At 43.1% G+C, this 24,049-nt stretch overlaps 2 protein-coding genes across 2 annotated transcripts in view; both read right to left on the bottom strand.

Moving 5' to 3' along the window:
* LOC124034257 (coronin-1C-A) overlaps positions 1 to 11,930 on the bottom strand; it is a 54,215-nt gene extending 42,285 nt beyond the window's left edge. The window contains exon 1 of the mRNA XM_046347188.1: positions 11,776 to 11,930. The gene's annotated coding sequence lies outside the window, so the exon portion shown is untranslated. The remainder of the gene's footprint in view (positions 1 to 11,775) is intronic.
* Positions 282 to 23,917, bottom strand: si:ch211-108c6.2 (uncharacterized protein LOC559375 homolog). The gene is made up of 3 exons (XM_046344933.1): positions 23,801 to 23,917; positions 19,389 to 21,912; positions 282 to 358 (listed from the first exon to the last, which is right to left on the bottom strand). Exons 2-3 carry the CDS (start codon positions 21,904 to 21,906, stop codon positions 282 to 284), a joined length of 2,595 nt encoding a protein of 864 aa, XP_046200889.1. The 5' UTR covers positions 21,907 to 21,912; positions 23,801 to 23,917.
* Positions 23,918 to 24,049: the final 132 nt, after the last annotated feature.

Here is a 24,049-nt window from a genome sequence, read left to right as displayed (position 1 = left end):
AAACGATGCATGGATAATGAGCGTTTTGTTCCTGCTGTGACAGGACCTCCACCAGCAGAGCAGCCCCAGCTACCCTCCTGCTCATCACAGGGCCTTGTCTGTCCAACCCAATGAACCATATACCCCCCCCCTTATAGTCAGACAAACATCCTGCTGTTCCAGTTTGGTCTCCACACTGGTCTGCCTGACCTGAATGCATAATGACCACAAATCTCCAACCCTGGTGAGGAGCAATTCACGCTGGGACATTCTGCTATGCGTTACGGCCCCTGCATCAGGGGTCAATGCAGGGCCATGGCTACAGATATTGGCAGTTTGCAGATATGCTGCGAGCTAGCTGAGGCTGGGACATCTTTGACTGAGACCACAAGAGTGGAGAAGCGTTTTCAGTTCAGTAAGGACGTGCTTGACAGGCTGGCTCTGTTTGGCCAAATGAACCAGTTGTCAGTTTTAGCCTAATTTGTGAGTCAGCCATCCCTATAGTTGAGACTGGACACCCTGCCAAGTCACAGCAAGGTCTCCAGGCCATGTTTACAAACACCGAGACGCTGCTTAGCAACATCAGTAAAATACCAGCCAAGGAATGTTTAAAAACGTAACATTTATGAGAGAAGGTGCAGCCATAGACAAACAGCACAGTGAATTAAACCCTATGTCCATGAGTAGTATTTGAAGGCAAGCTGCGGTCAGATCAGTTCTGTTTAACAGGTATTATATCACAGAGCAGAATGCCCAACTTCATGCCATAAATTAGGCCACACACAGATAATACTTTTCTCCAAACAAAAAGACAGGGAACATTTTGATAAAAAGGCTATTTGACCTCTTAAAACAATGGAAAGAAAAGTTGTTTCATGGCATTATGCAAACTTCTCCACATGTAAAAGAAAACATTGAAGGGGCTACATTAGGCTACTGCTCTGAGGACAACAGAGAGCTGGACTGGCAGTAGATTGATGTGATATTCAGTACCAGTCAAAAGTTTGGACACACCTACTCATTAAAGGGTTTTCATTTATTTTTAACATTTTCTACATTATATAACAGTGACGACTTAAACACATTTGGAATCATGTAGTCACCCAAAAAGTGTTAAGCAAATCAAAATATATTTTATATTTGAGATTCTTCAAAACAGCCACCCTTTGCCTTGATGAAAGCTTGGCATTCTCTCAACCAGCTTCAAGAGGAATGCTTTTCCAACAGTCTTGAAGGAGTTCCAACATACACAAAGCACTTGTTGGCTGCTTTTCCATTACTCTGGGGTCCAACTCATCTCAAACCATCTCAATTTGGTTGAGGTCGGGGGATTGTGGAGCCCAGGTCATCTGATGCAGCACTCCATCACTCTCCTTCTTGGTCAAATAACCCTTACAAAGCCTGGAGCTGTGTTGGGTCATTGTTCTGTTGAAAAACAAAATGAGTGGGACTAAGACCAAACCAGATGGGATGGTGTATCGCTGCAGAATGCTGTGGTAGCCATGCTGGTTAAGTGTGCCTTGAATTCTAAATAAAATCAGACAGTGTCACCAGCAAAGCACACCCACACCATAACACCACCATTGGTGTCCTTTAGTAGTGGTTTATTTGCAGCAATACGACCTTGAAGGCCTGATTCACACAGTCTTCTCAGAACAGTAGAGATGTGTGTTACTTGAACTCTGAAGCATTTATTTGCCATTTCTGAGGCTGGTAAATCTGCAGCAGAAGTAACTCTGGTTCTTCCATTCCTGTGGCGGTCCTCACGAGAGCCAAGGTCATCGTCGTACTAGATGGTTTTTGCGACTGCACATGAAGAAACCTTCAATATTGAAATTTTCCGTATTGACTGAACTTCTTGTCATAAAGTAATGGACTATTTTATCTTTGCTTATTTCAGCTGTTCTTGCCATAATATGGACTTAATCTGTTACCAAATAGGGCTGTTCTGTATACCCCCCTACATTGTCACAACACAACTGATTGGCTCAAACGCATTGAGGAAAGAAATTCCACAAATGAACATTTAAGGCACACTGGGATTTTACAACTGTGGTATGTGACAGTGATAGCGGAGTGGGCGGGGGAGGTTAGGTGTGTAACAGAGCTCGGTCAGACAGTCTTGCATGACGGAGCACCGTAGCCTGGCTATCCTATCCTCTACAGGAGGATATCACATACTTCCTGCTGCACACAGCATCCTCAGTCACCACTGGTGGTGGATAGATTAAATCAACCAGTTTCCAGGCTGGACCTGCACTACTGTATTCAGTCCTCAAGGGGTCTCTTCTGAATTCATATGTCAAGGTTAACAAATACAATAGAGCACCAACATGAGTAGAGGTACTGGTGCTTGATAGGGTAAAATTATCCTTTGGAATTTTGGCAATGAGGCCCTAAACTTCCTCATACTGGACAGACAAAAGTGGCAGCCACGAGTTCATCGGACTCTGTGGAAGTAGATAAAGAGCCTCATTGCCAAAATCCCAAAGTATCCCTCTAAAGGTTAGCCAGGGCTGGGTTCTCTGATAGCGATGGAAGATAGGCTTACGAGTGTTTAATTGGATGCATCATTCCAACAATAGCAAAATATAACATGTTTCCCAAAACACCACCAACACACCTTCGCTAAGTGCGTCGTTGAAGTATGTGTCAATACTGATAGGATTGAAAGACAGAAAACTGATCCGAGAGCAGCGCTATTAAAATCTAGCCTTAACATTATAACTATTCCACAATACTGATGACAGATCAGCTCCAAGCTGGATCAAGCTAACTAGTGGCTTGAGCCGGCCAGTCTGGGCCTCATCTGCCTAGTTACCCCACCAGCGGGGCGACAGAGGGTTGTTACCAATTCGAGTCTCAGCCATGTGTCACTGTTCCTGAGGGTGCCTTGTCATTCCCTCTACTGTCTCCTGGGTCATGTGGTTCACTGATCGTAGGACAGGCCAGTCAGATCACAGAGATGTCAGATATCTCTCAACTTCAAGTGATGTTGAGAGACAGAAAGGAGGACCACCAAGGATCACACCATGGCTTTGGCTGCCACTGATAGGCCAGGACCCTCAGCCTGAGGAAATGACTAGCAGGAAATGGAACCAGTGTGACTTTTTTTAATCCTTCTCTGCATACCACTACTTCAGCCTATCCCCCCTTTCCTTGAGAGCACAGATAGTTAGGACTCCACTCCCCTCTACCAAACAGTCAAAGTGGAGTGCTGGGGAGTGGGGACTGCTGCCTTCTATTAAACCAAGGCACATTGTTATGCTCTGACATAAGGCTGGGAAGCAGTTACTGAAAAGAGGTGAAGAGAGTCAAAAAGAGGAGCGCGAGACCTTGTAGTTGCTCGGAGGGAACGCCTTTTATTTCCCTTGCAGCTCAGTCACAATCTAACGCCATACATGGTTATGTTCATGCATCACAATTAGGCCTACTATTACAGGTTGTTTTCTGTTTAGAAATTCTCGGGCAGGCAGCCTATGGTCCGAACAGTAAAACTAATTTGTGATGGAAAAGTTTAAACTTAAGACTAAAACCAGAGATGTAGAAAATATAAAATGGACCCATTTATTTTTTAAATAAGATCTTAGAGAACTAACTCACCAAAATAAAAGCAAGACAAGGAGAATTTAAAATCGCTATTTAAAAAAAAAAGTACAATGTCTGAGTCACTCAGATCACATACGGCATGGCATAATGTATTATTGCAGGAAATAGGCTTTAAAATGGCTACATTGTCACTGCGGCTAACAGGAGTGACAAACAGTGATCAGTGACTGTACCATTGGCCACGCCCATAGTCACACCCACCACCTAAGCCCCATTTTGATGCAGAAGAAAACCCTGTTCTAACAGCATGGTTACCTCATTCTGTCTACGGCTATCAGTGCCAAAACTGGTTTGTCAATAAGAAGCCTGCAACGCTAATACTGCCCAACCCAAACAATGTTCCACAGGGATCGCTGCAAAACAATACAAACAAGGAAATAGAGACAGTATCAGGCTGGGGGAAAGGTTGGTTTACTGTTCAATCTGAATCCTGAGTAAAGGGAAATTGTACACAGACATGGAAATGAGAAGGAAGGGCCATATCCTGTTTGATCCCAATCCCCCCACCCACACTGACAGATCAGGTCAGCATCCTCTCCGCTTTAAACTCCCAGCATGTCTCTCCCTCTCTACATGTGAGAGCCACTGACAACATAAGAGAAGGGACTTTAAAAAGTACATGGTACAGTACATGGGGTATTGGCAGGAGGTCAACCAAAGCCAAGGTGAACAATGTCAATCCAAATAGATTTCACAATTTTCTTTCAACATACTCTCACTACATAGTGGTTACTTGGGAACCAGACCGGTGCTGATATTATCAAGCACTCAATTTCATAGCTCACTGCAGGGATCACCAGGCAGATTTGACCAGGAAATCCCAACAACACACACAGGCTCTATGTGAAGAAGAGAGGAGTAAAGTCAGCCAAGGAAAGAGATCAGAATTAGAAAAGGACCAAATATGATGGAACCACTTCATAACACACAGCATCAAAATTGGAATCTGTTCAATCACTGGGCTATATTCACATCACACGTTGGTACGGATTCAAACTCAAGAGAGAAAAACTTGCCAAAAGTGGCCAATAAAATAGGGCACAGAAAAAGAAGAAAAGGAGCAATGACCATGTTTTTCAAACACCTGACATGTCAGAATTTACCAGGACTGTGTGTGTTCTTTACAAGTTATGAAATATGTTCCATTTGGTCATTTTGTCAATTAAAAGCTATTTGCCCAGAGGATACTAGTGATTTACAAAGTTATGCAGAGAGAGCTTATTTTGTTGACAGATACAAGGCCTCGCGTCCTCAACTGACAGGACGAGCTAAACGGCTATGACATCAAGGAAAGCAAAGCCACAACCTATTTGATGATGAAATGCATAATAACTACACCACATGCTATATCTGTATGGTATTTGTTTGCCATATGTTTGTCAGTGAGTGCACATTAACCTCTTGAACCTCTGGGGGCAGTATTTCATTTTTGGATTAAAAACGTTCCCGTTTTAAACAAGATATGTCACGAAAAGATGCTCGTCTATGCATATAATTGACAGCTTTGGAAAGAAAACACTGACGTTTCCAAAACTGCAAAGATATTGTCTGGGAGTGCCACAGAACTAATGCTACAGGCGAAACCAAGATGAAATTTCATACAGGAAGTGAGCCAGATTTGAGGCGCTGTGTTCCAATGTCTCCTTATATGGCTGTGAATGCGCAAGGAATGAGCCTACACTTTGTCGTTTCCCCAAGGTGTTTGCAGCATTGTGACGTATTTGTAGGCATATCATTGGAAAATTGACCATAAGAGACTACATTTACCAGGTGTGCGCTCTGTGTCCTCCGTCAAAACTATTGTGTAATCTCCAGGTGCGTGCATTTTTCCATTTTGAACAGAGGAGAAACCAAACTGCCACGAGTGACTTATCATCGAATAGATATGTGAAAAACACCTTGAGGTTTGATTCTAAACAACGTTTGCCATGTTTGTCGATATTACAGAGTTAATTTGGAAAAAAGTTTGCGTTGTAATGACTGAATTTTCTGTGTTTTTCTTAGCCAAATGTGATGAACAAAACAGAGCGATTTCTCCTACACAAATAATATTTTTGGAAAAACTGAACATTTGCTATCTAACAGAGTCTCCTCATTGAAAACATCCTAAGTTCTTCAAAGGTAAATTATTTTATTTGAATGCTTTTCTTTTTTTTGTGAAAATGTTGCCTGCTGAATGCTAGGCTTAATGCTATGCTAGCTATCAATACTCTTACACAAATGCTTGTGTAGCTATGGTTGAAAAGCATTTTTTGAAAATCTGAGATGACAGTGTTGTTAACAAAAGGCTAAGCTTGTGAGCCAACATATTTATTTCATTTCATTTGCGATTTTCATGAATAGTTAACGTTGTGTTATGGTAATGAGCTTGAGGCTATAATTACGCTCCCGGATATGGGATTGCTCGTTGCAACAGGTTAAGTATCTCTAATTAAATAACATACCAACAATTAACCACATAGCCACCACACTGGAGTGGCCCCTCTCTTGCCACAGAGTCTGCCATCCATGTTGTCCCAAGGCTTTTCTTTCTGTACCATCACCTCAATGCTCTCCATGTACTTTTGCCACGCAGAACGCAGGGAGAGATACCAAACATGAAATCCCTTTCCTGTAACCAAAGCCACAGTGAACCACTGTAATCCAATTCCATCTACATTCCACCACTTTTCTTAACTGAGATAAGGTGCTGCTTTTTCACCCCTCTCTGCCCCTGGGTGACCATGTGGCCTGTGCTCTGCTTGTTGTAAAATACCATGCGGGCACAATGTCTGCAGCGCAGTTCAATGGAATGTTGAATTATTTGACAAAACATGGGACTGGGAGGACAAAGGCAAGAATAATGTATCCTGCAAAATACAGACAAATCCAGTGCAAAAAGACGAGACACTGGAACTGATCCACTCATCTCCCTACCTATCTAGGCTTGGACGAGTCAGACATTTCAAACAATGTTCAAATGGCACATCAAATGTCAAGTAAGGACAAGGCAGCATTCGCCATTTCACCTTGATTTTTCAAACTGGAACATCAGGATCCGTTACAGGATCTTGCCAGGGTCTAGCCTAAACTATAACAATGAAAGATGTCAAATGTCTCAAATGAAGGCCTTCGTCTAAGCATGCACTAATCCCATTTCATTCTAAGACATGAGAGCCCACGCCACCAATCCTATAAAGCTACTTAAATCAGGACAGGCTTTAGACAGACCACCTAGGCCTAGGTTAAATGTTATACCATCACAGCACAGGATTTAAAGGTGCAAGGTTCTGTTGTGTTACATCCACCAAGACAATGAACCCCATTAAAGGAGGTAAAAAAATACATTTAAAAAACTGTGGGCAATAGTTGTGATGAAACAATTATTTTTGACCAGAAGACTACATCACAGAAATCATGCTGAATTGTGTGCTCATCCAATCCTTACATGATCCTGGTCACTTACCAAGTAAGTCACATCTACAGTGCATCCAGAAAGTATTCACACCCCTTGACTTTTCCCACACGTGTTAGGTGGGATTCAAATGTATTTGTCATTTTTTTGTCAACGATCTAAACATAATATTCTAGGTCAAAGTGAAAAACATTCCTACCCTAACCCTTGATTACAAGTATTCAACATGTTAGAATCATCTTTAGCAGCAATTACAGCTGTGTTTCTTTCAAGGTAAGTCTTTAATTAAGAGCTTTGCACACCTGGATTGGACAATATTTGCATTATTATTTTTTAAATTCTTCAAGTCCTGTCACGTTGCTTGTTGATCATTGCTAGACAGCCATTGAAGTCTTGCCATAGATTTAAGCAGATTTATTTCAAAACAATAACTAGGCCACCCAGGAACTTTCAACGTCATCTTGGTAAGGTTATTGCCCTACTGAAAGGTGAATGGCTGCCAGTGTTTGTTGGAAAGCAGACAACCAGGTTTGGCCTGTGCTTAGCTCTATTCAGTTTTAACTCCCTTGGGGATGATAAGAATACCCATAACATGATGCAGCCACCACCATGCTTATAAATATTAAGAGCAGTACTCAGAGATGTGTTTGATGTTCCCCAAACATTATACTTTATATTCAGGGCATAGTTTTACTTATTGCAAACAGGAATATTTGTATTCTGTACAGGCTTCCTTTTCACTCTCATTTAGGTTAGTATTGTGGAGTAACTACAATGTTGTTGATCCATCCTAAGTTTCTCTCCAATCACAGCCTTTATACTATGTAACCGTTTTAAAAACACCATGGGCCTCATGGTGAAATCCTTGAGCTGTTTCCTTCCTCTCTGGCAAGCGAGTTAGGAAGGACACCTGTATCTTTGTAGTGACTGGGTGTATTGCTACACCACCCAAAGTGTAATTAGTAACTTCACCATGCTCAAAAGGCTATTCAATGTCTGCCCTTCTTTGCGAGGTATTCGAAAACCTCCCTGGTCTTTGTGGTTGAATCTGTGTTTGAAATTCACTGATAAACTGAGGGACCATAAAGATAATTGCATGTGTAGGGTACAGAAATTAGGCTGTGGTTCAAAACTCCATCCTACTTATTCTGACTAAAGAAAAATGTATTCTTAACATATTTAGAGTTTGAATACTTAACATTGCAGCTTTTCATTTTTAAATTGTAAAAACATAATTCCACTTTTACATTATGGGGTATTGTGTGAAGTACAGTGACAAAACATCCATTTTAAATTCAGGCAGTAAAAACAAAATGTGGAAAAGGTCAGGGAGTGTGAATACTTTAGGAAGGCACTGTAGTTACAGACACATCACATGCTATCTTGACATCACCCTCAAGTTCAACAAATCTCAGCAGGTTTGGCAGCACACAGAAGAGGGCAGAGGAAATGCAGCGGACAAAAAGACCATTATGCTGCGTTTAGATGAGGGATGCAAAAAGCATCATACCAGTCGGTATAGCGGGATAAGAAAGCAAGACAGCGGGTGACGGCAAAAGCAAGCCAGCACAACTGTATGCATTGCTATGGTGATTTCAGTAAACAAACAGTGCAAATCAACATCCAGTAGAAAACAACGTTATGGCAGATGGCAAAAGTTGAAATATTTGAACTGGCGGCAAGTCCCAAGTTTTGAACTGGCGGCAAGTCTACTGTGCCGGCTGATGGCATTTACCATGTGCGCTCATGAAAACAATGACATCTGGTTCGCCGTCTATCTCATACCATCTAAAAACGCAGCATTAAACTTGGCGTCCCACAAAAGAGGATACTATTGGCAAGACGCCAACACCTTTCCATGATGGGTCATGTTTACAGCACCAAGGTCCAAGTGCCTAAACAAACAAAGAGACAGTCTTCATCCCATTTTAAGCGCTTATGTAAAACTGGCTATGCTGTTAATCACTGGATGGAATACATTTATCATGCACCTGTGTGAGGGTTAGGAGTTCTAAAAACTGTCATAGTGCATCATGACTGAATCATTAATGGTGTTGGGTGTGATAATCCGATCTTTGAATCTTTAACATTGTGTACAAAATCTCTGAAAGTCAAATCTAAACAAACCCTATGTCTTTAAAAATCATATTTGTACTTTAAATCCATGATTAAACCACCTTTTGTCTGTTATGCTTTTATTAAATGTTTTTTTTATATATATATTGTTTTTACAAGTTGCCTAGTCTGTTTATTTGAACAAGTGTTACTTCTGTATATAAAACATGCCCGTTTGGCTTAAAAACATCTGAATATAATAAATCTGTGTTAGTCTACAAATAAACAACCAGCAAGAACTCTGAGTACAGAGCAGGTGTGCATGATGATTTGACACCTCCAAAGGGCAGAAAGAAATTGGCTGAATAAACCACCAAAAGTTATGTGTAGGGCTGTAGGCTTAATTAGTTGCTTTTGTGTACTCCCAATCGTTAAACTCCTATTTAAAGTTTAATCATTTAATTTTCCTGTAGAGTTGTCGTCTCAGGAGGAAGGCATAACCTCGTCACCTTGGTGATGTGGACTCAGATGCACCTTGCACAGAGAACCTGACTCTGACTTAATGTAGAAAATGTTAACAGAAGTTTACATTCTAAATTACCAATAGACAGAATTGCTACCTGAAAATGTGTGCTCTTGTTGTGTTCTCGTGAATTTCTTAAGGACCTTCATCTTGGAATCCATTCATACAAATGCGGATGGAGAAGAGGGGTGTTAGTGGGGTCGGCGACATTGAGTCCTCTCTCCACGAATCCCAAACCACCCCCACCAAATCTCTGAGGGCACTTCGTTGTCACGTGTTGCTGACTGAACTCACAGGGTGGTGACTTCCAGAGAGTGGCAAGGGGATCAATAAACCAATCAACTTCGGGACACATCGTGACTTGAATGGTGCAATTAATGTTCCACTTTTAATTAAAATGTCATACTTTTATTATTTAACAAATGCATGTGACATTATTAGGCACACCTCTCCATTCTTTTGTATCAAATTGCTTAAAATCCAACCACATCGCAGTGCATGTCGGGATAGCACTTAGCTCTGAAGCCTACAGCCTTGATGGCTTGCCGGAAGAGGCTATCGGAGGGTCTAATTATAACCCTCAATAATGTTCACTCACTCAGCTTTGGGACACTTGTGCATTATGGTGGAGGCGCACATGAATGCGCAAATGGAAGGGCAAGGGAGTGATTTGGGATTCAGTACCCCTCTCCCTGCTGCATCCTCTGTAGCCTAACACTTCCTTGAATCTCACACTTAATTTCCCTCTGCATTCTGACCCACTTCCTCTCCCAGCAGAGCTATAGGAGGCAGGGGAGAGACTTCTAAGGAAACGACGGTGTGATCTGAGGGGCCAGCCAGCCCGAGGTTGATGTGTCCTGACATCCAGACCAAACATGACCGTGGTGTCCGACTGACAGCTAGCAATGGCCAGTCCTGCACCCACGACTCACATTCAATCTCTCCAATGGAAGGGAACTCCCAAGCTACTTACAAAAAAAAACTATTTGAATAAAAGTGTGTTGAGGGGGATCAAGGCTAATAATTTATAGGCAAGTCACTTTGTTCTGAAAACCAAAATCCAGTAAAAATCTAAATGGCCTGTCAAAAGGTCAAAATGCTACTTAGCAGACTGAAAAGTGTAAATGCTGATAAAAGCTATGGCTGTTCAACACATCTAGCCAAGTCACACAAGTAGGTTGGCATTATACATGGCCATTCATGGTGACCCATCACCGCGCACCCGCTGCTGCTAGAAGGTAAGCAATAGAGGAATGTTTATGGGGATACAAAAATACAAATAAATCAGATAAAATCATAACGCCTTTATGGTCTCACTAAAATATATCTTCATCCACTTAATTTGACCCAATCGATCGTTGAAACATAGCTGTGTCGGTAGCGCAGTTAGACTTGCTAGTACATTATTCCTTCTCCCTTGGTCCTCCTGACTCCACCAAACAAATTAGAATTACAGAATATTATTTTTCCAGACATAACATAAAACAAGTCTCATCTCAAGAAAGCTCCGTCAGAATTAAACGTAAGGTTATTAGCCTATTCCTCGAACTATTTAAAATAAAGTGGTGCAATCATTGCAACTATGTTCTTAAAAAAAGAACGACACTTCTGCGGGAACAATGCGCTTCCGTCAGGGAATTATTGTATCGGTGGACAAAATACTTTGATTTGATTGTACTCAAAATTGTTACAAACACACCCAAATGACATTGCGTGCTGAACGCTGAATGAAGCTCTCTGAATCAAGACTTTCCAGTTACCTAAATATTCTCTAATTTCGTTCAGTTTGACGCTAAATTACATTAGTCTTCATCCTCTTCTTTTTAGTGGAACCGCAGGTTCGTTTGGTTCATCAGATACGATGACGATGTCGTGGCTAATATACCCCACCCCAACTGGCTGCTGGACTGGCCATTCATTCCGCATGGAGGCGATCATAAATATTAGAGAAACAAGGTAGCTAACTAGCAGACGTAACCTAACTTAGCTAGGTAGCAAACTCATTGACGTTGAAAACGTGGTCAACCTAATTCAGCTAGCCAATGTTAACTGTACTAGCTAACTAACGTTAGCTTTCTTAACTGAGCCCAAGCAATTGCCTCGCTAACGTCACTTAACTAAAGCGTAGACGGCACAGTTGAATATACAATCAACCAAGCAGGAATGTCGCTAACTGTGTGTACAATATTAGTAAACATAAAGCAACAAGACGTACCTTCCAGATCAAAGTTTTAAAAAATATCCCTGGCTGTTGAATGATCTTAAATAGGACTCCCGACGTGTATCCAGCTGAAGCCGCTGACAACTCGCCTAGTGCTCTCTTTTCCCCTGTCACTGCTGCACGGGATACAACGCCCGCCCCCTGTCCCCGCCTCAGTTATGGCTTGCCCAGGCATTTTTGGACAAGAGCACCCAGTGGTGTCATAATACCCATAAAACCTAGCGGTCAAACTGGAAATAGGGCCAATCGTTTTTCCCTTAGAGAATTTTAGGAACACCTAACATAAGGTCTGTGATTCGTGTAAGCTTACCCTGGCATGACGTTTTTGATAACAATATCAAATCTCTCTCGGACAAGGTGACTTATCAATATATTCAGCTCTTTTTATTCTAATATTTGACAATTAGTATCGAAGTAGACCTCATGCAAACTCCTGCACGTCATCTCTTGCCGACACCTTTGCTAAGTGGTAGTGCCAATTTAAAACTTGCAAAAGCCAGTTAAATAATTGTCCATGTAAAGAAATGTAACAAAATTCATTATTACATTTAGTTATTAGATAGTTGATCCAGAGACTCTTACACGTATATGGTTTATGGGTATTATGACTCATACTGTGGTACTCTATAGGTGAGCAACAGCCAAAGCCACCAATCATTGTTAGAGCTGAGTCTGGTATAATTAAGCAGTAAGGCCTTAGGGGGTGTGGTACATGGCCAATATACCACGGCGAAGGGCTGTTCTTACACTCAACCTGGATACAGCCCTTAGCCGTGATATATTGGCCATATATCACAAACCCCCGAGGTGCCTTATTGCTATTATAAACTGTTTACCGACGTAATTAGAGTAGTAAAAATAAATTGTCATACCCGTGGTATACTGTCTGATATACCACGGCCCTCAGCCAATCAGAATTAAACCACCCAGTTTACAATACATACATACAGCATACTGTATATTGTTTCAGTGTGAAAAATGTTAACGCCTGCAAAAATCAGAAACTTGTGGAGCAAAAACCATTGACATAATCCCCCCTCTATCTTTTCTTTTAATTGCAGACGTTAAACAATTTGAAGGCATGGGAGTGGTTGGTGAACTGCAGCTATGCAAATGTCATCCAGACACATGGTGTGGTGTATTACTATAACTGCTACCTCTGCAGCTGTTGACAAAATATTATTTCAGGTATTTTAGCTATTAGATTTAATAGATCATGAATTGAAGATCGAAATTGGGGAGAAAAAGCGTTGTCAATTATTTATTTATTTAAATAATGGACCTCATGAGTTTTTTTTCTAATCGCCACAAGATGGCATCATTTTACAAAGCCACATTTAGCAGAATAAGCCACATTCAACAAGTATTACAAATAGTAGCTTTATCCTATCAGCACACCAAATGTTTACCCGAGCCACATTGTTTAGGGCCACTAGATGAAGGTAGATCTGTGGGTATTGGGATACATTGCATAACTAAGTAAAAAACATGTAAAACACATTATTTATATACAGTACCAGTTAAGAGTTTGGACACACCTGCTCATTCAAGGATGTCTTTCTTTTACTATTTTCTACATTGAAGAATAATAGTGAATACATCAAAATTATGAAATAACACACATGGAAAGTGTAAAACAAATCAATGTTTTACATTTGAGATTCTTCAAAGTAGCCACCCTTTGCTTTGATGACAGCTTTGCACAATCTTGGCATTCTCTCAACCAGCTTCATGAAGTAGACATCTGGAATGTATTTCAAGTAACAGGTGTGCCTTGTTAAAAGTTAACTTGTGGAATGTCTTTCCTTAATGCATTTGAGCCAATCAGTGGTATACAGAAGATAGGGCTATTTGGTCAAAGTCCATATTATGGCAAGAACAGCTCAAATAAGCAAAGAGAAACAACAGTCCATCATTACTTTAAGACATGAAGATCAGTCAATAGGGAACATTTCTAGAACTTTTAAAGTTTCTTCAAATGCAGTCGCAAAAGCCATCAAGTGCTATGATGAAACTGGCTCTCATGATGACCGCCACAGAAAAGGAAGACCCAGAGTTACCTCTGCTGCAGAGGATAAGTTCATTAGAAATTGCAGCCCAAATAAATGCTTCAGAGTACAAGTAACAGACATCTCTACATCAACTGTTCAGAAGAGACAGCGTGAAATCAGGCCATCTTAAGATGGCACAGACAAAGACGGCTGCCTCGCTTCTAGGGCGACAGGGTAGCCTAGTGGTTAGAGCATTGGACTATAAACCGGAAGGTTGCAAGTTCAAACCCACAAGGTACAAATCTGTCGTTCTGCACCTGAACAGGCAGTTAACCCACTGTTCCTAGGCCGTCATTAAGAATGTGTTCTTAACGGACTTGCCTGGTTAAATCTAATTTTAAAAAATAGTCCTTAGCAAACTTTGCAGAATTTAGTTTTTTATGTATTATTTCTTACATTGTCACGCACACCGACGTCTTGCTTCCTGACAAACTTTCTTCGCCTGCTTTGAGGATAATACAGTGCCACCGACGCGACCCACTAACAGGGTTCTCCTTCTCTGTGGCCGACACGAGTAAGACATTTATTTTTACCCCCTTTTCTCCACAATTTCGTGGTATCCAATTGTTAGTAATTACTATCTTGTGTCATCGCTACAACTCCCGTACGGGCTCGGGAGAGATGAGATGCGTCCTCCGAAACACAACCCAACCAAGCTGCACTGCATCTTACCCGGAAGCCAGCCGCACCAATGTGCCGGAGGAAACACCGTGGTTAGCGTGCACTGCGCCCGGCCCGCCACAGGAGTCACTGGTGCGCGATGAGACAAGGGTTTGGCCTACGTACCGGCCAAACCCTTCCTAACCCGGTCGACGCTAGGCCAATTGTACATCGCCCCACAGATCTCCCGTTCGCGGCCGGCTGCGACCGAGCCTGGGCGCGAACCCAGAGTCTCTGGTGGCACAGCTAGCGCTGCGATGCAGTGCCCTAGACCACTGCGCCACCCGGGAGGGCGAGTAAGACATTCAAACGTGTTAACCCTCACAAGGCTGCCGGTGCAGACGGCGTCCCTAGCCGTGTCCTCAAAGCATGCACAGACCAGCTGGCTGGTGTGTTTACGGACATATTCAATCAATCCCTATCCCAGTCTGCTGTCCACACATGCTTCAAGAGGGCCACCATTGTTCCTGTTCCCAAGAAAGCTAAGGTAACTGAGCTAAACGACTACCGCCCCGTAGTACTCACTTCCGTCATCATGAAGTTCTTTGAGAGACTAGTCAAGGACCATAATCACCTCCACCCTTCCTGACACCCTAGACCCACTCCAATTTGCTTACCGCCCAGATAGGTCCACAGACGATGCAATCTCAACCACATTGCCCTAACCCATCTGGACAAGAGGAATACCTATGTGAGAATCCTGTTCATCGACTACAGCTCAGCATTTAACACCATAGTACCCTCCAAACTCGTCATCAAGCTCGAGACCCTGGGTCTCGACCCCGCCCTGTGCAACTGGGTACTGGACTTTCTGACGGGCCGCCCCCAGGTGGTGAGGGTAGGTAACAACATCTCCACCCCGCTGATCCTCAACACTGGGGCCTCACATGGGTGCATTCTGAGCCCTCTCCTGTACTCCCTGTTCACCCACGACTGCGTGGCCACGCACGACTCCAACTCAATCATCAAGTTTGTGGACGACACTACAGTGGTAGGCTGATTACCAACAACGACGAGACGGCCTACAGGGAGGAGGTGAGGGCCCTCGTAGTGTGGTGTCAGGAAAATAACCTCACACTCAACATCAACAAAACTAAGGAGATGATTGTGGACTTCAGGAAACAGCAGAGGGAGCACCCCCCTATCCACATCGATGGGACAGTAGTGGAGAGGGTAGTAAGTTTTAAGTTCCTCGGCGTACACGTAACAGACAAACTGAATTGGTCCACCCACACAGACAGCATCGTGAAGAAGGCGCAGCAACGCCTCTTCAACCTCAGGAGGCTGAAGAAATTCGGCTTGTCACCAAAAGCACTCAAACTTCTACAGATGCACAATCGAGAGCATCCTGTCGGGCTGTATCACCGCCTGGTACGGAAACTGCTCCGCCCACAACCGTAAGGCTCTCCAGAGGGTAGTGAGGTCTGCACAACGCATCACCGGGGGCAAACTACCTGTCCTCCAGGACACCTACACCACCCGATGTCACAGGAAGGCCATAAAGATCATCAAGGACAACAACCACCCGAGCCACTGCCTGTTCACCCCGCTATCATCCAGAAGGCGAGGTCAGTACAGGTGCATCAAAGCTGGGACCGAGAGACTGAAAAACAGCTTCTATCTCAAGGCCATCAGACTGTTAAACAGCCACCACTAACATTGAGTGGCTGCTGCCAACACACTGACTCAACTCCAGCCACTTTAATAATGGGAATTGATGGAAATTGATGGAAAATATATCACTAGCCACTTTAAACAATGCTACTTAATATAATGTTTACATACCCTACATTACTCATCTCATATGTATATACTGTACTCGATACCATCTACAGCATCTTGCCTATGCCGTTCTGTACCAACATCTTTATGTACATATTCTTTATCCCTTTACACTTGTGTGTATAAGGTAGTCGTTTTGGAATTGTTAGGTTAGATTACTCGCTGGTTATTACTGCATTGTCGGAACTAGAAGCACAAGCATTTCGCTACACTCGCATTAACATCTGCTAACCATGTGTATGTGACAAATAACATTTGATTTGATTTTGAAATTCACCCACTTATTGTGGGAAGCTTGTGGAAGGCTACCTGAAACGTTTGACCCAAGTTAAACAATTTAAAGGCAATGCTACCAAGTACTTACTGAGTGTATGTAAACTTCTGACCCACAGGGAATGTGATGAAAGCAATAAAAGCTGAAATAAATCATTCTCTCTACTATTATTCTGACATTTTGCAGTCTTAAAATAAAGTGTTGATTCTAACTTACCTATGACAGGGAATTTTTACTAGGATTGAATGTCAGGAATTATGAAAAACTGAGTTTAAATGTATTTGGCTATAGTGTATGTAAACTTCCAACTGTATATGGGAACTCCTTCAAGATGGTTGGAAAAGCATTCCTCGTGAAGCTGGTTGAGAGAATGCCAAGCTGTGTGCAAAGCTGTCAAGGCAAAGGGTGGCTACTTTAAAATATATTTTGATTTGTGCAACTATTTTTTGGTTAGTACATGATTCCATGTGTTATTTCATAACTTTGATGTTTTCACTGTTGTTCTACAATGTCGAAAATATGTTTTTTTTAAACCCTTGAATGAGTAGGTGTGTCCAAACCTTTGACTGGTACTGTATATATTGGACTTATGGATCAGAAAAGCCTGTGGTTACCGAATGCTTTCAGCATAGAAATCCTTCAAATATATATTGGTGTAAAGTACATAAGTAGTACTTTAAAGTAATTTTACCTAAGTCATTTTTTGGGATATCTGTACTTGACTATTTATACACTGCTCAAAAAAAGGGAACACTTAAAACAACACAATGTAACTCCAAGTCAATCACACTTCTGTGAAATCAAACTGTCCACTTAGGAAGCAACACTGATTGACAATAAATTTCACATGCTGTTGTGCAAATGGAATAGACAACAGGTGGAAATTATAGGCAATTAGCAAGACACCCCCAATAAAGGAGTGGTTCTGCAGGTGGTGAACACAGACCACTTCTCAGTTCCTATGCTTCCTGGCTGATGTTTTGGTCACTTTTGAATGGCGGTGCTTTCACTCTAGTGGTAGCATTAGACGGAGTCTACAACCCACACAAGTGGCTAAGGTAGTGCAGCTCATCCAGGATGGCACATCAATGCAAGCTGTGGCAAGAAGGTTTGCTGTGTCTGTCAGCGTAGTGTCTAGAGCATGGAGGCGCTACCAGGAGACAGGCCAGTACATCAGGAGACGTGGAGGAGGCCGTAGGAGGGCAACAATCCAGCAGCAGGACTGCTACCTCCACCGTTTTGCAAGGAGGAGCAGGAGGAGCACTGCTAGAGCCCTGCAAAATGACCACCAGCAAGCCACAAATGTGCATGTGTCTGCTCAAACGGTCAGAAACAGACTCCTTGAGGGTGGTATGAGGGCCCGACGTCCACAGGTGGGGGTTGTGCTTACAGCCCAACAGCAGGACGTTTGGCATTTGCCAGAGAACACCAAGATTGGCAAATCCGCCACTGGCGCCTGTGCTCTTCACAGATGAAAGCAGGTTCCCACTGAGCACATGTGACAGTCTGGAGACGCCGTGGAGAACGTTCTGCTGCCTGCAACATCCTCCAGCATGACAGGTTTGGCGGGGGGGGTCAGTCATGGTGTGGGGTGGCATTTCTTTGGGGGGGGGGGGGATGCACAGCCCTCCATGTGCTCGCCAGAGGTAGCCTGACTGCCATTAGGTACCGAGATGAGATCCTCAGACCCCTTGTGAGACCATATGCTGGTGCGGTTGGCCCTGGGTTCCTCCTAATGCAAGACAATGCTAGACCTCATGTGGCTGGAGTGTGTCAGCAGTTCCTGCAAGAGGAAGGCATTCATGCTATGGACTGGCCCGCCCGTTCCCCAGACCTGAATCCAATTGAGCACATCTGGGACATCATGTCTCGCTCCATCCACCAACGTTGCACCACAGGAGTTAGCGGATGCTTTAGTCCAGGTCTGGGAGGAGATCCCTCAGGAGACCATCCGCCACCTCATCAGGAGCATGCCCAGACGTTGTCGGGAGGTCATACAGGCACTTGGAGGCCACACACACTACTGAGCCTCATTTTGACTTGTTTTAAAGGACATTACATCAAAGTTGGATCAGCCTGTAGTGTGGTTTTCCACTTTAATTTTGAGTGTGACTCCAAATCCAGACCGCCATGGGTTGATAAATTTGATTTCCATTGATCATTTTTGTGTGAGTTTGTTGTCAGCACATTCAACTATGTAAAGAAAAAATAATATTTCATTCATTCAGATCTAGGATGTGTTATTTTAGTGTTCCCTTTTATTTTTTCAAGCAGTGTATTTCTGGCATCCTTTTACTTAACTACATTCCTTAAGAAAATAATGTACTTTTTACTCCATACATTTTCCCTGACATCCAAAAGTACATAATACATTTTCAATGCTTAGCAGGACAGGAAAATGGCCCAATTCACACACTTATCAAGAGAACATCCATGGGCATCCCTACTGCCTCTGATCTGGCGTACTCACTAAACACAAATGCTTTATTTGTAAATTGTCAGTGTTTGTGTGCTCCTGCTTATCCATAAATTAAAATAACAAGAAAATTGTGCCATCTGGTTTGCATAATATAAGGAATGTGAAATGATTTGTACTTTTATTTTTGATACGGAAGTATATTTAAAACCAAATACTTTCAGTAGTATTTTACTGGCTGACTTTCACGTTTACTTGGGTCATTTTCTATTAAAAAGGTATCTTTACTTTTACTCAAGTATGACAATTGGGTACTTTTTCCACCACTGTATATTTCTCATTCTTCCCCATGGTGCCATATTATCGTTATTCATCCCCACTTACAGTAGGCTGTCACATAATGCACATTTCAGATGATTCCTACCTTTTCTCACAGATGGTTTCCTCTCCAGTGCCTTCTCTGGGGACTTCTTGGGGAAGTCAAAAGCCGCCAACATTTGAGCCACCTTCACAGACTGGGCTTGCTCCGAAACCCAATCAGGCTTTGCTTCCAATGGCTTTGTCAAATCTGGATGCTTCAGCTTTTCTTGTAGTAGAATGTTCTCCTTTATGAGTTCAGAAACAGGCCTCGATTTAGGAGTATCCTGGTGTTTGTCACACTCTGAGGCAGTTTCGTCGTTGTCCTGGGTAGACTTTTCATCATAATGTACTGCAGTGGTGCGCTCTGTGACTTGCTGTGACAGAGGCTCTGTTTTTAAAGTCTCATTTTGAGACTGAAGCTTCTCATCCATACTCCATTGGCTTTCTTCTGATAGAGCCATCCCAGTTCCTACCGAGGCAAGGGTAGCCTCTATCACTACAACTGGGATGTCTGTAATTTGACGAGGGTCATTATTGGTCTTAGCCTCCTCCATAGAATCATCATCCAAGGCCTCTGAGGTGCATAGGCTAGGTGTTGTATTCCCAGCAGTGATATTTTCTGTTTGTGATGGAGGAATCTCAGTGACAGGGATGGTGCTGGGGGATTCATCCATTTTGTGCAAAGGCAGGGGCTCTGTGGTTTGATCATCCTCTTTGTTGCAGGATGTAGACTCTGTAGACTCAGTGATGACCTCAGACACTGAGGAAGATGCAGGTTTTTCTGCGATGACATCACTCCTCGAGGAGGGCCTGCCCTCAACATGTGGACTCTGTGAGCTCTCTGGTGACTGCGTTTCAGCTGGGGGGTTATTTTCCATCGTCTTCTCCTCGTTTTGGTGCGAGGCAACTGTTGTTGCTGAATCCTGCTCTGAATCTTGACAGTCAGCTTCATCCATTGGTGAGGATGTCCTCGCTTCTCGGTCAGAGACAGATTCAGTCTCTAGAAGTGAAGCTGGTAGACAGATTATATCTGTGGAGTCCTGAGCAGTTTTCCCTGCCTGCTCACTCTTTGTCAGACTTTGTGGATGATCCTCCTCATGGCAGGGCTTGGTGTTAACTTCTGCTCCAGGGGGTCTCTCTGTTGCACATACAGAGGATGATGACGACATGGTTTCTTCCTCAACATCGCACTGTAATTCAGGGATATTTTTATCTGATGGAGCGGTCTTTGCAACATCAGCGGATGATTTTGGTGTTGTTTTCATGACGACATGTTTTGGTTTTGTTTCCTTCACTGCTGATATTGGTGTTGATATCGCCACTGTCTCAACACCCTGTGGAGGAGGCTTCGTCTCAGATGTTTTCAGCTGGTCATGGTCGTCAGATTGGTCCCTTGACACAGAGACCACATTTCTAACTTTGGAGAGATCTGGAGACGCCTCATTTTTGTTTCTTTTCAGTAGCTTCTCCAAAATAGAGCTTGGCCCTACTGTAGGCACCATGGACAGGTCTTCTTTGTCCCCTTGATTGGGAGGGTCAACTGTAGGGGATCCTGCCTTGTCCAGCTCACTTTGTTTGTGATTATCATTCCGGCCAGACTCGATGTCACATCTTGCTGCCTCTGACGCTTTATTCTCTTTCTCAATGTCACCCTTGTTTTCATTGTCATGTGGCTTTACCTTTCCCACTGTTGGATGGTCATGGTTCAAGGTCCCACCCACAACTGACAGACACTTTTTCCCTTTGGCCTTTTTCAATGATGATTGATGTTTAGTCTTACAGGGACCCTTCAGTTCTCTCAAACCAACTACAGCTCCATCAGTGCACTCGGTGTCTTCATCCTCAACGGTTCCATTTTTCATTTCCTGGTCTTTCTGAACAGGCAACTTCTTTCTTCCTCCCTCTTGTTCGACGTCATCAGTAGTTCCCGTATTAGTCCCACCCATGCCAACTTCTACAGAACCCTCCTTCTTGTATTCCATGGTGGCCTCACCCATTGAAACAGTGGCATCAGTTTTCTCCACAGCTGGATTATACATCTGCCCAGTAACTTCCCCTAAAGCAGAGCAGAGGTTTTCTTCCGGGTTTTTCTGATGTGGAGCTGTTCTCTCATCTCGACGGTACATCTTGGCAGTTTTACCCTCCTTCTTCTCCTTATCCCTCTCGTTTTGGGTGGATTGTCTGGGTATTCTGGCCTTCACCTCACTCTGTGTGTGACTCTCTGGGCTCTGGCTATTGTCCGGATCCTGTGGAGTCAGTAGAGCAGTCCTGCCTCCCTCCTCTCCTCCAGCCCCTTCCTCTCTCACCTCCCCCTCCATGGAAGGACTCACCCTTTTCTGAGTGCTAAGGTTTTTCTCTGCCGAAGGTGTTGTTGGCTCGCTGCCTGGGCCTTCATCCAGATTCTCAGCGGCTGCTTTCCCTGGATCCTCCCCGGCATTACCGGCCTCCTCACGGGGGGTTCCTCCCTCCATGGCAACGCCCGTGCCCCCACTTGCATCCTCCAGGTCGATGCAGGGCCCCCTCTCCTCCGCTTCTCCACCGCTGGCCTGTTCATCCTCCACCTTATCTTGATTCTGCCCCATGCTAGTCTGTGGAGAAAGACAAGCCATTATCATCCTAACTCTTAAGTAGTAGTCTACAACTGGCTTTGGAATGCCAGTCCACCAGCGTTTACCTACCTGTAGACACTGTGCCCTGCTCTCCCACAACCACTCTCTCCATCTCTTTATTTCACAGCAGTGTGTATGAATAAATGCATGTCCCACTGAGAACAGGCAGAGGTGGAAACATCAGCTGGAAACATGAGGTAGAGACAGGAAAATGAGCAGTGTAATTAGATATCAGGCACAATGCCAGATTCATTTACTGTGAAATAGCTCAAATCTGACCGTGTGTAGACACAGTGTAGACATTATATACCACTATGACATTATGGGAGCTAAAGGAGAGCAGAAAGTCACACTAAAAGTAAGTAATTTACATGGTCTGCTCTGGCTAAGCATCTTATGACCACAGATTGTTCATGTCCTTGCAATGTTAACCCGTATTGGGTCAACTTAAGAAAAATACATTGGAGTCACAAGATTTAACTGAAACCTCCCTCATTTTCCCTCTGAGGGTGATCATGTCAGTAGTCAGTACGTAGGACCTTACATCAGAATTTGACAATCCTGGCTATGTAAATGTGGAGGTAGGATATTAGTGAATTAAACAGCAGTCTAATAAAGTGATTAGATTATCCTGAAATAATATATAATAGTAGGGTGAACAGAATGCAGGATATACTGTAGCCCTTTGATTCCAGGCTCTTAGATGGTCAGAGGGAACCCTGATTTGACTGCAGATGATGCACAGGCCCATAAGGCCATTCCATATCTAAAGCCACAATGAAACTAATCTCGCTCTCTGGGAGTTTATTAAGTTTTTGATAAAAGTTGCTGGAGACTATTTTCAGCCTTTTCTGAACAAAATGTCTTTCCCAAGATTGGATTAAGTTATTTATGTTCGATTGTGGCAATTCAACCAATCACCGGATATTTGCTCTCACTAACAGTAGTTGACCTATTCTATAAATGAACGCTGGAAATCCAACACTGTATTTCACATATTTTAAAGCAGGATTTTCATACAATAACCTACTGCTTATACATTTTGCTTTTCTCTTTGTTATTCCAGTATTCCATCCATTGCTCTTTAGCAGGCTGTTGTAGGGGTTTTATCAATCTTAAAAAGTATATCTGGTGTTTGTTTCTTGTGTGTTTAGCTAATGTTTTTAGTTGTTTGCACATGACTACGTCCCAATAGCTACCATTGCTACCCTTAGAGTATGTCAGTTTGTCCGCCATGTTACAAAGCTAATTCTCACACTGAACTGCAGGGGTAAGCAGAGAAAATAATGAAGCACAATGGACAGAGCTCTAGAACAAGAGTCTGTTTCCTGTCAATGCCCCCTTTCTCTTTTCCCTGTCTATCACTGCTGTGGCTGCTGCTTCCTTATCATATGACTGCTGAACATTTACCAGACAGACAGAGACATGACTGGGTGAGAACATCTTATCCAACATTCACTCGCTGTGTAGAAATACAAACGTTGTAAAAACATTGAATTCTCTGTGCGTGCAATTTGAAATGAAAATTCCAGAACAATATATCAAAATGTTGAAATACATGTTTACATTACATGATATATACATTATATATATATATATATATATATATCACTCAGCCCTAAGTCCAGTGTTAGAGTATTGTAGCTGAAATTAAGATAAGTGTAGCCTACCATCAGAGAGAGAGAGAGAGAGAGAGAAGGTTCCAGACTTGATAGTTTCTACAGCATTGGCACTATACATCAAACTCACTATGGAGTCACAGCTAAACTGAACTCCTGTAGACTTTATAAAATAATTCCTGTGTGAAACAAAACGTTCCTTACATCACACTACAGTCATGTGAACACTGATTACTACAAAGGCTCACCCTAAAAACACCCTCAGCTCAGACCCCTGAGAGTCCTGCAGGCCCATCAGCACCAATGAGGAGGACCCCTGCCTCAAGGCAGCCCATCGCTGGCTACAACTACCCCATTGTCCTGCACCCTTCAGCCGTAACGCCAAAGGCAGATCACTTGATCGCCTTGTGTTCTGCTGCTCCAATACACCCTGAGTAAAGGGAAATCAAACCAACAACAAGCTAGGAAGCACATGCAAAAAAAGTTATTCTAGTCTT

This window comes from Oncorhynchus gorbuscha, linkage group LG04 (assembly GCF_021184085.1).
Source record: "Oncorhynchus gorbuscha isolate QuinsamMale2020 ecotype Even-year linkage group LG04, OgorEven_v1.0, whole genome shotgun sequence".
Taxonomy (NCBI): Eukaryota; Metazoa; Chordata; class Actinopteri; order Salmoniformes; family Salmonidae; genus Oncorhynchus; species Oncorhynchus gorbuscha.
This window is presented reverse-complemented; position numbering and strand designations above follow the sequence as displayed.

Excerpts from the sequence above, each read along its gene's own strand:
- si:ch211-108c6.2 (XM_046344933.1), bottom strand. The coding sequence starts at position 21,906 with ATGGGGCAGAATCAAGATAAGGTGGAGGATGAACAGGCCAGCGGTGGA. Across the intron at positions 359-19,388 it reads GAAACCATCTGTGAGAAAAG|TCAAAGATGTCCCAGCCTCA; the intron begins GTAGGAATCATC and ends TTGTGGTCTCAG.